Source organism: Hevea brasiliensis, chromosome 14 (assembly GCF_030052815.1).
Source record: "Hevea brasiliensis isolate MT/VB/25A 57/8 chromosome 14, ASM3005281v1, whole genome shotgun sequence".
Lineage (NCBI taxonomy): Eukaryota > Viridiplantae > Streptophyta > Magnoliopsida > Malpighiales > Euphorbiaceae > Hevea > Hevea brasiliensis.
The window spans coordinates 15,743,173-15,756,992 of record NC_079506.1 but is presented as its reverse complement, the minus strand read 5'-3'; the positions used below and the strand labels follow the sequence as shown (position 1 = coordinate 15,756,992).

The 13,820-nt window shown below is 33.3% G+C and overlaps 2 protein-coding genes, 1 non-coding gene and 1 pseudogene across 5 annotated transcripts; all 4 read left to right on the top strand.

Annotated features, from left to right (window-relative positions):
- Positions 1–230: 230 nt before the first annotated feature.
- On the top strand, positions 231–2,882 carry LOC110648374 (7-deoxyloganetin glucosyltransferase-like; annotated as a pseudogene).
- Positions 2,883–3,665: 783 nt separating this feature from the next.
- TRNAM-CAU (transfer RNA methionine (anticodon CAU)) lies at positions 3,666–3,751 on the top strand. Its single transcript is given in 2 exon segments — positions 3,666–3,703; positions 3,716–3,751. It is a non-coding gene; the product is annotated as a tRNA-Met (tRNA).
- A 133-nt stretch (positions 3,752–3,884) lies between these two features.
- Positions 3,885–8,851, top strand: LOC110648373 (uncharacterized). 3 transcript variants are annotated; one of them, XM_058133974.1, is made up of 5 exons: positions 3,886–4,798; positions 6,521–6,549; positions 6,696–6,832; positions 6,907–8,066; positions 8,353–8,851. In XM_058133974.1, exon 4 carries the CDS (start codon positions 7,278–7,280, stop codon positions 7,986–7,988), a length of 711 nt encoding a protein of 236 aa, XP_057989957.1. In that variant the 5' UTR covers positions 3,886–4,798; positions 6,521–6,549; positions 6,696–6,832; positions 6,907–7,277; the 3' UTR covers positions 7,989–8,066; positions 8,353–8,851. The 3 variants fall into 3 exon arrangements, with proteins under 3 accessions (XP_057989956.1, XP_057989957.1, XP_057989955.1); XM_058133973.1 differs by lacking the exon at positions 6,521–6,549 and having other exon boundaries at positions 3,885–4,798; positions 6,907–8,056; XM_058133972.1 differs by lacking the exon at positions 6,521–6,549.
- A 2,281-nt stretch (positions 8,852–11,132) lies between these two features.
- LOC110648372 (metacaspase-1-like) lies at positions 11,133–13,820 on the top strand. The gene is made up of 5 exons (XM_021802587.2): positions 11,133–11,796; positions 11,976–12,306; positions 12,753–12,864; positions 13,368–13,553; positions 13,656–13,820. Exons 1-5 carry the CDS (start codon positions 11,292–11,294, stop codon positions 13,713–13,715), a joined length of 1,194 nt encoding a protein of 397 aa, XP_021658279.2. The 5' UTR covers positions 11,133–11,291; the 3' UTR covers positions 13,716–13,820.

Here is a 13,820-nt window from a genome sequence, read left to right as displayed (position 1 = left end):
TGCAAAGAGGGACTTTTGTGATACTAAAACTAAACTTTAATGATCTTTTGATGATAAATTGAAGTTAAATGACTGAAATGAAACATCCTAAAGTTTAGGGATGACAAGTGCTAATTACCCACTTCTTTGTCCATAAAAAGGCCCGGAATAATCCCAGTCCAACGTGTTAACGAGTTAAAAAAAAAAAAAAAAAAAAAAAAAAAAAAAAAAAAAAAACAAAGAAGAGAGAAATGTGTTTGAATGCAGTGACTGCAGCAGATAAACCACATGCAGTGTGTATCCCATTCCCAGCTCAAGGTCACGTAAACCCAATGCTTCAACTAGCTAAAATCCTCCATTTCAAAGGCTTTCACATAACTTTTGTCAATACAGACTATATCCACAAACGCCTGCAGCTGAAATCCACAGGTAACAGCTCCCTCAATGGCTTCCCTAACTTCAGGTTTGAAACAATCCCAGACGGACTCCTACCCTGCATTGATGAGGATGGTGATATTGAGGCTCCTCAAGACATGCCTTCTCTCTTTCACTCCATTCTAAACAACTTTTTAACTCCATTTTGCAACCTCCTTTACAAGCTCAATGACACTTCGTCTTCTGGAGTCCCTCCCGTGACTTGCATTGTGGCCGACGGTGGCTTGACCTTCACTCTTGATGCAGCTCAACAATTTGGAATCCCGGTCGCTCTTTTCTGGGTGCCCAGCGCCTGTGGTGCTTTGGCCTACACCCAGTATCGTCAACTTATTGAAAGAGGTTTAGCTCCCCTCAAGGGTATGATCTCTCTTTATCCATTTCAAAGTATATATTGCACCGATTTTGGATGTAGAATATGTGGAACACACAATGAGAGTTAGATTTTTTTCACCGAATAACTTTATAATAAATAGATGAGAATACTTAAGATATTTCTGCTACTTACATTTGCTATTTACATTTTAAAGTTGAAGAAAGATCAATTAATTCATTTTAAATATCTAAGAGTATCATAAAAAATATTTACTTGTTTCGTTAAAGTTTTTATTAATTAATGACATGTCAAAGAAAATCTAAAATTTGACAAAAATAAATCTTGTTAGATTTATTTCATTAATTTTGTTATCATTAAAATCACTTGATCTTACACTTGGATTTTGCATATATAAACACAAAAAAATAATTATTAGTAACAAAATTTTAAAAAAAATGTATATGTATTTTATTTATTATTTATAATTATTTATTAAATACAAAGATTAGTATTTATTAATTAAAGTATATAAATAATGTATTCATATTAAATATAATTTTTTTCACTTCATCTCAAACACAATAATTACATGTAATAAGCTCGTTATTAGAAACTTATAAGCTATATTTTAATAAATATGTTAAATTTTGAAGTGAATACTGGTAAAATTATATTTCATTCATTTTTTATTATTTATATTTGCCATTTTATTATTATTTGCTGCTAATGTGAGACTTAGTACCTGTTTGGTATTGCATTTGAAGGTTCAAAATTATTTTTCTGAATAAAAATATCATTTTAAATATTATTAAAAAAATAATTTAAAAAAAACTATTTTTTTATTTTAGTATTCTTATGACTAAAATTTATCAAATTTAATTTTAAATTATTTTTTAATATTCTTTAACTAGTATATCTAGAAAAGTGATTTTTTTAACTGTGGTTTCAACAATAATGTCAAACAAACCCTTAGATTTCTATAATTATAAAAATTTGATATATATATATATATATATATTTAAAATCTTATATATCAAATTTTACATGGACTATAGGGTGGAAAAATGGACAATGTTCTAGTATCAAAAGAGCAATATTCAGATTAAGCAAGATCTATGTATATTTATAATTAATCACCTAGATTAATCCTAGTAATTTCAATTTAAACTAAAAGGTTATCCTAAACTTATGTAATTGATCAACTTCTTGTGCTTCACACAGATGCAAGCTGCCTAACAAATGGCTATCTTGAAACTAGCATAGACTGGATTCCAGGCATGAAAAATATCCGTTTAAAAGATCTTCCACCTTTCTTCAGAACTACGGACCCAAATGATGCCTTTCTTAATTGGGTCTTGACAGAGGTAGAGAAAGCTTCCAGAGCTTCTGCTCTGATTCTGAACACGTTTGATTCCCTGGAACATGATGCGTTACGAGCTCTCTCCGCGATGTATCCTCGTTTACACACCATAGGTCCTCTTCAGTTGCTTGTTGATCTGATCAAAGACAATGAACTGAAACATATGGGTTCGAGTCTATGGAAAGAACAACCTGAGTGCCTTACATGGCTTGATTCAAAACAACCAACTCCGTTTTGTATTTAAACTTTGGTAGTACCACTACAATGACACTTGATGAACTCACTGAGTTTGCTTGGGGACTAGCCAACAGCAAAAAGCAATTCCTGTGGATAATAAGGGCCGACCTCGTCACAGGTGGCTCAGCAATTTTGCCACCTGAATTTGCATCAGAGATAATGGATAGGGGCTTGTTGACAAGCTGGTGTCCACAAGAACAAGTCCTGAAGCATCCATCGATAGGATGTTTTTTAAGTCATATGGGATGGAATTCAACTCTGGAAAGCTTTTGTGTTGGAGTGCCAATGATTTGTTGGCCATTCATGGCAGATAACCAGACAAACTGTAGGTATGCTTGCACTGAATGGGGTATTGGCTTAGAGCTTGAAAAGGTTGAGAGAAATGAAGTGGAGAAGCTTGTAAAGGAGCTGTTGGAGGGAGAGAAAGGTAAAGAAATGAAGAAGAAAGCAATGGAGTGGAAGAGAAAGGCAGAAGAGGCTACAATTCCTGGTGGTTCCTCTTACAAGAACTTGGATAATCTTTTGGAGATTCTTCTAGGAGACAAAAATAAAAATTAATAAGATAGTTTGTTGTCAACTTCAATGCTAATTTCAATCATGATCACTGAATCAGTCAGTCAACTTCAATGTTATTAATAAATTTCTATATATTTATATTGATAAAATTATTTTATTTTGATAGAGTTATTAATCTTTTTTTTTTTTTCTTTTTGTGTAGGTACTTGACTAAATATTAGATCCCAGGATCTAGTGACTATATTAAAATAATTTTATTTGATTATTATGTAAAACATTAATATAATTGAAATTCTATATAAAACAATTGTGTGATTTTGTTAAAATAAAACATAATATCAAGTGAATGTGCTAATATAATCAGGGCTAATTATAGAGGGAGACTAAAATTTACAGAGTCATATTATTTATAAATTATATATTTTACAATTTTAAATAATAAAAAAATTTAATAAAAAATATCGATTACACCCAAGTTAATAAATACATTCAATACACACAACTTAATACTTAAAACGTTAAATAAAAAAATTGATAAAAAGATATCTTATATAGGGACTAAAATGAAATTCATCTTTGAGAAACCAAAAAATAAACTAAATAAAATTTTTATTAAATTATATAGATCAAAATAAACATATTAAATATTACTATTTAAGAAACAATTGATTTTTTAAAGTGATTATGCACCTTATAAATTGCCATTTAATTTGTTTACTAAATAAATATAAAAGTTTAAGAATTCCCCCTTTTTTTTTTTTTATTCGGTGCAGTCAATCTCATCTATCCGAAATATAAACATTAGGTCGCTTGGAGAACCAACAGGGGGTGGTGGCGCAGTTGGCTAGCGCGTAGGTCTCATAGCTGCTTGAGTTATCCTGAGGTCGAGAGTTCGAGCCTCTCTCACCCCATTGTTTTATTTTTTCTTCAATATCATACGATGCGTCGTTTATGTAATTGCTTTGTTTGCCCACCGTGCGTGCCTGCCTCTCCTTTCCAAAATGGCTAATCGCACACCTCCTATACTCGACCTCTCCTACTCACCAAGCACCACAGTCGCCACCACCACCACCACCAAAATGGCTGCTTCCACCGCCGCGCAACCACCAGGCCTAGCCTTGGACTTCCTCCCGTTCATAGACATGACAACGCTCTCCCAATCAGAGCTCCGTGCCCTCTCCCTCTATTCTTCTTCCTCCTTCGGCCCCCCGCCTCACCGACGACATAGTAACAGTCGCCATAGACCGCTTAACCTTCAATGAGACCGCTGGCTCACGCCGCCAGACATACTCCCGCCTTTCGTCCCACCATCATCATCGCCACCGCCTGGCCGGTCTTCTTCCCAAAACCCCCAATTCCTGCAGTCCCAGTCCTCCTCCCTCCAACCATCATTACACTGACACCGATCACCTCGAAAACCACTCCATCATTAGTTTCCTCAAGCAATTCCTTTCCACCCACCCCGAATTCCAGCAATTGGATTTGGTAGACTTCGATAGTTTTAGCCATCTCAATGATGCCATTAATTTCAATTCTCATCCGTCATCACTAGCAGCCGTAGTAGAAGCGCCTTTGGTTAATCGGAACTTTAGAATTGGGGAAAGGAAGAGGAAGAGAGGAAGGAAGCCGAAAGTGAAAGTAATAAGTGCGGAGGAGAGAGAAAGTGCGGGGATTGCGAACAAGAATGGGGTTGTGGTGCATCTGGTGGGGTTGGCGAGTCTGGGGGATCCATTCAGGGAGGAATTGAGGAGGAGAACTGAATGGATGGATAACGAGGAGGAGTTGTTGGGATTTTTCAGGGACCTGGGAGGGCAGTGGTGTTGCAGGAGCAGGAAGAGGAAGAGGAAGATTGTAGATGCTAGTGAGTTTGGCGACAACTTGCCCGTTGTTTGGAAGCTCCTGCTCGGGCTTAAAAGGAAAGAAGGCCGTGCTTGGGTTTATTGCAGTAGATATATAAGGTGCTGCTTCTTCTTCTTCTTCTTCTTCGTCTTCTTATTCTTCTCTGGTTTTCTTTTTCGGTTTAATGTGATTTGGCGGTTTGGTTTCTGATAAATTAAAGGTAAACAAAGGAAAAGTAAAAGGGTAAACTAGATCATGTTTGGTGTCTTGGGTTATCTTTTTTGGCTGTTTTTGTATGAGGTTTCTTGGGTGGTGAATTATGAGATTATAAATATTTTCTGTTTTCTTGGACAGTATATGGTGAACAATGCATATTTGAGTTCTTTAAGCTTATGTTATCTTTTCATAGCCTTATTCTTCCCCCTCCCACCCCACACCGCGCCCCCCCCCACCCCCACCCCCACTCCTCTTTCTTTTTTTTTCTCTATTTCTGTAAAATGATGATGTTATATGAAGTGACATAATCTGTTTTCTGTCTTTCTTTTATCTCCGCTTCTATCATATGTGATGCCTAAATAAGATTGCTTTCACATATGTACATGGGCTTGTTGTCATTTATGTGCATTTTAGGAATGCTTTCAAACAAAGGAATTGGATGTGGAACTATTCAGAATTTATTTTATATGGTGTTTTATGTTTTTCAGATAGATTCTGAGTTTTGTTATTCTGGTTTATGATCATTGTGCTTTGTATACCTTAAGCTGGGATTGGGAATTGAGATGAGTTCCCAGTTTTTGCACCTTCATGACAGGAGACATAGAGAAGAATTTAAGGTAGTGACAATGTGCTTGTTTGGTATAAATGACTATCCCATAGACAACTTCTGATACAAAAGAATGCTCTAGCTATTTCCCTTGTAAAGTTTAAACTATCTCTGGTGTTAATATTTTTATCCAAAAAAAAAAAAAAAAACTCTGTTGTTAATACTGCTCTTGCACTGAGTCCAACGAATAGGATTGAGGATACTGGTTTTGATGCTACTTCACCTTCACTGATCAAGTTTCTGGCAAGAAAATGACAAGTGAAGAAAATCTAATTGTTATCAGCTTCTATGAGCGAAACAAATCTAACTTAAAACACAAAGGGATGCCTATCAGTGTGATCTACTGTGCAAAAGCCTAATGATTATCATTCATTACTTCTCAAAATTTTGGATAGAGTAAAGGCTTTAACAGTATATTGAGATCATAAATAAAAGTATCTATCTTATATGTTCATCATGAGTCACGATGATACTTCAATTTTATGGAAAAAAAGGTAACCTCTTATGTCCCTCTTAACTTTGCTTTACAGGGTTCTTATTATTGGATGATGCATATAGTATTGCTCAGTATGCATTAGATTTTTAAGCCACTGATGTATAGTAAGCCTACCTCTTCATATGGAGAAGGTAGCTTGCAATGTTCTGTTTCCCATCCCTTTGGCATAGTGATTCAAAACTTAAGGTAACTTGGCTATTTAATTTAATTTGAAAGCTAGAGTTGGTAACTGTGCTAGTAATTTGTTACTGGAGTTTGAAACATAAGTGTTTAATCTCTGAAGTACAATATTTAAATTTTTTTTATTGAGCATGGAAATTAGTTCTAACTGTTGCTGCTGCTGTTCAAGGTTTGACTATGCCACTATTGGGATGTCTTTTTTCCATGTCCTCTGAGTTGTCGTCACATTTATAATGCTTTGAAAGTAATGTGTTTAACCCTGGCCTGTTTAAGTTTTGCAACTGTTGACCAATCCTCTTTTTAGGAGTTTAATGACTTGTATCATTAACAAATTGATTGCAGTGGCACTGCCCAATTCTTATGCATGCCAGGTTTCTTCTCCACCAATTGATTTGTTAATGATTTCTTTTTTGTTATTTTCCTCTCATTAATATGCTCATATATTTTCTTTTATATATGGGTTCTCTCTCTGGGCTTATTATTATTATTATTATTTTCCTTTTTTGATATTATCCAGCCTAGCGGACAACAATTTGTATCTTGTAAAGAAGTGCTGCATATTTGCAATCATTTTTTGGACCATATGGTGCTCGACAGGTGATGGATCATGCAGGGGACAATACTCAGCATGTCCACAGAGTAGCTTCTGAAAGTGTAAGTAAATACTTGCTTCACAGCTTTGTCAGGTTTAATCTTGTTCAATAAGCCTTACTGTATATGCAAAACAGTATGCAGGTGCAACCAGGAAGGATGATGTTCAGGGGCAATCTAGTGAACATGAGAAGGCTGTTGCCTTGCTGAGAATTGACAATTTGGAGTTGGCAGGGGTTCCAATGCATGACTTTTTTGAATGCCACAAATGTAACATGACATTTGATGAAAAGAACACATATTTGCAGCATCTTTTGTCATTCACCCGAGGGACACAAGGAGTGATAGACTTGGTTCTTCAGTTGGTGATGGTGTAATAGTTAAAGATGGAAAATATGAATGTCAGTTCTGCCATAAGGTATTTCAGGAAAGGCGGCGGTATAATGGTCATGTAGGAATCCATGTGAGGAATTATGTGAGAGGTATTGAAGAATCACCTGGTAGCAGGATGGCTTTGCTAAAGAGAATTGACTCTTCAAAAAAAGATGAAATGCATATAAGAATCTCCAAAATGGGTGCTTCAATTGAAATAGCTCAGAATTCCATTCAAGAAACATCGTCTTCTGGCCCTAATGGTGAACCCAATAGTGGGTTTTCTTCTAGTAAACAGAATCTGGCTCCTAATCAAGAACTTTTAGCTTCTGTTTCTGATTGTGAACTGAAATCTGATTCTTCTCTCAGTGAATCCGACATAGAATGTGGCATGATTGACGAATCTCAGGAATTGGAGTTATATCAGCAACAAAGTGATCATATGATTGATAAAGGGATAGGAATGATTGATGATGCTAACAATGTCCTAGATGTTGCGTTAGATTCTTCATTTGCTATTGAGCAACATGGTAATACATCTAAAGCTCTTGGTGGAACATATTGTCTGGCAGTATTCACTGATGAAGTGGACAATTCTGTCATTGAGCAGGAACGAGGTTCTGAATGTTGTTCCCCTGCACCAATGAGTGATCAGAAACTTTGTAGCATTGAGAATGATGTCAATTTGGTTGGCACAGACAAACAAGAGAACTGTGAGACTGACAAAGTGGATAAAACGAGTAGTGTAGAGGTTGAAATTGGCATTGTAAGCAATGATAGGGATGCAGATAATGATATTGTACCAGAAACTGTGCAGCAATCTTTCAAGGAAGGTGGTGGACTTTAGCATGGGGTTCCACAGCCACCTGTATCCATATTGCAACAATCCTGGGGTTTTTCAGCACCCAGTGTGAGGTTAGATCAGGTATTCATGGGATCATAGTTGTTTTTGGTTACTTTTTTATTTACAGTAAATTTGAACACTTAAAACAATATTTCAATAATCTTTGAATTTTTTTTCTCCTTTTTGTTGGTGATGGGGAAAAAATTATTAGGAAAGAGAATGTACACTATGTGACTGAGAGTGTCCTATTATGTTTAAGAAATATGCTTAATGCTACAACACAACCATCTAAGTTTTCATCTTACTTTGCTCTACATTCAAGTCAAATTAATTTGTCTTTTGTGATTAATACATGCTGATGGTACAGGCTACGTTGGAAAATATTTAAAATTCTGGGAAGATGGACGGTACATGTGGAACTGAGAAGTGCTGTTTAATTACCTCCCCCTTGTCTCCTCTTCCTGCTGTGGTTTAATTTGCATATTCTAGGGAATTTTCCCCTATATAACTTCATTGCAGATGGTAGACTGAGCCATCACGTCATTCTCTTTGCTGACAATGAAAGAATTGCTGGTTTAAAGACCATAGTGATTCCTATAACAGATGTGAAAGAATTCTGGTTTAAAGACTAGAAAAGAAATCTGTGTCTGACATTCTCATTCCACTTATTTAGGAATATGAATTTGCATATTGACGAGGGATACCTGCTGAAATTTTGCGGCCAAGATTATCGCTGTTATCTTTATGTGCGAACATGCAAGTATTTGTTGCTGGTAATTACCATGTATCTGTAAATATTGACAATGAGGACCAGTTGGATGTACATACTACACAATGATGTATATCATAATATGATTTTTTGTGTTGCTCTTGTTTTGTTGTGTGCAAATAGAGTAGTCTTTTGCCCTATTTCTTCATGAAACATGAACTGGGTTTCAAGAATCATGATGTCTAGCTCTTGGCTTTAATCCCTTGTATAACCAGCCGTCGATATGCAAATCCGAATTGTGTTTTCGTCTTCCGTTTCAAAGTAGCTTCAACTCTTGAAGAAATTAAGTGCAAGAGTGTACTGTGGTATCATATAACAGATTTGAAAGATAATTTTGTTCCTTAAGTATAGAGACGAAGATGAAGGGGAATCAACTAGCCTGAAGTCAGAAAAAGCAATTAAGCTGATTTGTGTCTCTTGCCTGGGTTGAATAAAGGGTAGGGGATTTGATTCTTCTTAATAAAGAGACGAATCTAGCCGAAAGGGAGGAGAATGGGTGGAAAATAATTTTTTTATTTTAATAAAATGAACGGTGGCGAGCTCAAAAACTAAAAATTAATTCCAGCCGCTCAATGGATATTATAAAAGACTTAAGTTTTTTTTAATAGAGATGGAGAGAATACTTCATTAATTAGAAATAGAATAAAAAGTATAAATTAAAATATTATATTTTTATATAAATAAAATTAATTATTCATATCAAAAATAATATAAAGAATTTAAAAAATTTAATGTTATTGATAGAATATATAAATTGATTAATAGGCTAATTATGTTTTTTAATCTGCTATATGGATCAATTATGGTTTAACAATAAACTCATCATTAAATTTATCGTTAAATTTTAATCTTTCGATATATATGTTTTTAATATTTGTATTTTATATAAGGATATATATTATATAATTTAATTTATCATTAAAATAAATATATAAAATTTATTCGTAATCATATTTTGAAATATTTTTTATATATTTGAGACATTTTTATGGGTTTCTTTTTTGGTTTTTTGCAATGTGAGTATGCGGGTGAAAATGCTTGTTAAATATTTACTTTTAATTTTTCTAATTTGTTATTCTAAAGAAAAGGGATTAGATTTGACATTTTAGAAGATTGATTGATAGTTTTCCATAAGAATATTTAAAGTGGTTGATCTTGATTTGTCAAGCATTAGTCATGCCTGACCTTAATGAATTGTCATATGAAGGAATTTCATTTTGAAATTTAATTATCCGTTGATTTGATTTCTTCTTTTACCAAATATGTTAATATTGATAATAAAATCTAATTAACCAAATGTAGACGAAAAGTTAAAGTCAATCGATATTTGGCCAACAAATAGAGAAGAATCTGGTTCTGTTCTCTCCCTATAGCAACTTTAACAAGGTAATGACAGAATAAAGAAATGAATATGTAGCAAGGATTTCTTCTTTTTATTTCAGGCCAGATTTACTATAAATTTAAGATATAAAATATGTAGTGAGATTCACTTATTAAATATATGAATTTCATATATTTATATTTTGAATTCATAATATATCGGTAAAAATTTTTCGTATGTCAAATTAAAAGGGAAGAGCCAAATATATTTTAATTTTATTAGATAGAAAAAAACGTGAAACTTCATATATTTTTCTTTTTAAAAAATAAAATAAATTTAATTTAAAGTAGAAAATTTTATTAATTATATGTCCAAGATTTTTATTGTGGAAATCGCTTATTAAATCAGATCGATATGCCACTCTTTTACATTTAAAAGTCCTGGTCGACATATTTAATAAGTATGTTGGAGTCTCACATAAAAAAAATATAAAATTGAAAGTGAATATAAAGTAAGAGGGAGTCAAGTCATATTGGCTTAATTCATTTTAGTAGATATAACTTTGAACTATAATAATTGAACAATACCGATAATCTTTATTACCTTCTAGGTTTCATAGCAAAAGTACACTATTCTTTTTTTTATATTAATGACATAAGTGTTTATACGAGTGTTTAAAATTTAAGAGAGTAGATTATTAGCTCTTCAAACTTTAGTTTTAAGATAATATTTAATGTTTTGACAATCAATTTAATAATTATTTTTATTGAATATTTCTGCTTTCTCAACAAACACTAACTCATTGTATGTCATATATCCAGCTTTTTTTTTTATTTTTTCCTAACATGGGAAGAATTTTAAAAGAGAAGTACTTAGTATATATGCATTGGATGTTCACACACAGCATTTTGGGCCATATGATATCAAATCAAAGTTTCAAACTTACGAGCTTTTCTATACTTCGTTAAACGCATCATCACATCATCTTATAATTTCAAAGAATTTCGAAGAAATTAATAAATTAAAAGAGAAAAAAAAAATCCAAAAGTTAAAAATATGCCTTTTTTAAAATCGACACAAATCGAGAAATGCACTTACCATCGATCTAAGTATGCGAAAATGCTTTCTATTAAAGCAGCATTAGGAGAGGCCTCATGAACTACGAATCATCAAAGTTCTATTAGTTAAGTGTTTGCTTGGTGATCTTGTCTCATCAATGTCTACTGATGAGAGAATGAATCCAAGTAATAAGTTTGTCCTCATGAAGGATACTAGAGGATACAGTTGTGGCAGATGCCGACAACGATTATTCCCAATTACAATAAATGTCTCAGAAATCCAGTTCCAATGCCCAGCATGCCAAAGAGTTGCATCTAGTCCAGGTCGACCATATGAAGGAAGCTGTAATAATACAGCAGATGGCAGAGTTTCTAATGTTGTCCAAAAGTACAGGAATAAGTTTTTCGGATGCCATGATCGTCAAAACAGTGATTCAGAAAAACCCAACTCATTGAATTGGAATCCTTCTCCTTTACAGTCCTCCTCATCTCCATCGTCTTCTCGATCTGATCAGAGACCAAGAAAACGAGCGCTGCTAATCGGAGTAACTTACAAGAAGTGGAAGTACAGGCTAAAGGGAACTGTCAATGATGTCAGGAATATGAGAAGTTTGTTGATCGAAAGTTTCGGTTTCAAACCACAGAACATCCTCGTTCTCACAGGTAATTTGATCCGTAGTCCGTAGTTGATAGGTTTTTGAAGATCAAATGCAAAGTTTGGTAAAGATCAATCATTAGTTCTCTTTATTTTTTTTTCATTTAGGTGGAGACTTGGCAGCTCTCTGAAAACGGCTTTTGTAATACTGATTTAAAGCTTACTGGTTTTATATACATTGGTGCAGAAGATGAGACAGAGCCAAATCTAACTCCTACAAAGAAAAACATTGAGATATCCTTGCAATGGCTTGTGAAGGATTGCAGGAGGGGTGACTCCCTGGTGTTTTTTTTCTCCGGCCACGGCTTGCGACAACCGGATTTCAATAGGGATGAACGTGATGGGTTTGATGAAACTATTTGCCCTGTTGATTTCTTGAACGAAGGAATGATTCTTGATAATGATATTAATTCCACCATTGTTTGGCCGCTTCCTGAAGGTGTCACTCTTCATTCAATTGTCGATGCTTGTCACAGCGGAACCATTCTTGATCTTGTCTATGTTTACAACAGAGAAAAGTAATTTCACCCTTTTTTTTTTAATTCTTTTTTCTCAGTTTGGAATCTATAATTTTATAAGAATTGAATTCAATTAATTTCTTTTTAGTCAATTTTCATATTTGAAATAATTATATAAAATTTTTTTTTTCAAATGATTTATTTCAAATGAAATCTATCTATTTAATTAATTAAAAATGCAAGATTGCACTAACAATTTCGGATGACTTAGTTTAATCATCATTAAATTGTAAAAAATAGGGTGTAAACACCAAAATAGTAATACAACTTTTTCTTTTTGAAGGAATCACAATATAAGAGATAAGAATTCAAAGGAAAAAAAATTACTTAATTAGAATCTTGAAATTTTAATTTTATAAAAAAAAATTAGAACAAAATTGATGTTATATTTTCCTTTTCATAAAATGCATATGGATTGAAGATGCTAATTTTGTTGCTCGAAACAGAGATAAATGGGAAGATAATAGCCCTCCAAATGGTACAAGGAAACATACAAATGGTGGATTGGCAATTTCTCTCAGTGCTTGTGAAGATAACCAAATGGCTGCCGACACCACGGTAAGATACATGTTCACGCACTATATTCTTAATATATGTACATGGAAAATTCTCTTTTACATGCAGTCCACCGTAGATGAAGATATATAAAAAAAAATTTAGACCTTGTTTAGTAGCAGCTTTTAAAATAGTGTTTAGATCATATTATTTATACTATTCGATGATATAAGTATTTATATTAATATTTAAAGGTTAAGGAGTAGATTATAAAAAGTTATCCCTTCCATTTAATATTTTGATTATAGTGAAAAAGATGATACTATTGTATTTATATTTAACAATTAATCCAACTAATTATTTTTATCGAATAATTCTGCTTTAAATCACTATATAAATAATTAACCACTTAACTGATAAATATTAGAACATCTAATATTGTTAAATAGAACCCTGCCTCTTTCTTTTAAACTTCTGTTCTTTTTTTCTTTCTTTATTAATATGAAACTTTAATTAGTTCCATGATCCAACATTTAGCTCAAACAAAGCCAAATAATCTATTGCAGGCTTTCACAGAAAAGGGAATGAATGGTGCTCTAACCTATATTCTAATAGAAATTGTGAAGAAACACCCAGAAACAACATACAGTGACCTACTTGATAAGATACATGCGACCATTGATGACGTCAATAACAGTGGATGCCTTTTTTCAAGGGTTTTAAGATCCATGTTCCACAACAAGATTTTACAGGTTCAATGCGCTTCTATTCTATATGTTTATATATCGATCTTTGTTTCTCAAGGAACACATTTTAAATATGATTTCTGATATAATGCTCATTGATGTGTGCAGAAGCCTCAACTTTCAGCTTCAGAACCATTTCAAGTTAAGAAAAAAAAATTTATTTTGTAATCATAATAAAGAACCAGATGATGATCAGCTTCACTTCAAAAGAGTACGACTCAATAAATATGACAAGAGCAATGAGAAATAATAAGGTCTTTGTGGATCATCCTA

Bases quoted from the DNA above. Each gene is read 5' to 3' on its own strand.
- LOC110648373 (XM_058133973.1), top strand. From the start codon at position 7,278: ATGGCTTTGCTAAAGAGAATTGACTCTTCAAAAAAAGATGAAATGCAT.
- LOC110648372 (XM_021802587.2), top strand. From the start codon at position 11,292: ATGTCTACTGATGAGAGAATGAATCCAAGTAATAAGTTTGTCCTCATG. The intron at 11,797-11,975 runs GTAATTTGATCC...ACATTGGTGCAG, and splicing joins GAACATCCTCGTTCTCACAG to AAGATGAGACAGAGCCAAAT. The intron at 12,865-13,367 runs GTAAGATACATG...AATCTATTGCAG, and splicing joins AAATGGCTGCCGACACCACG to GCTTTCACAGAAAAGGGAAT.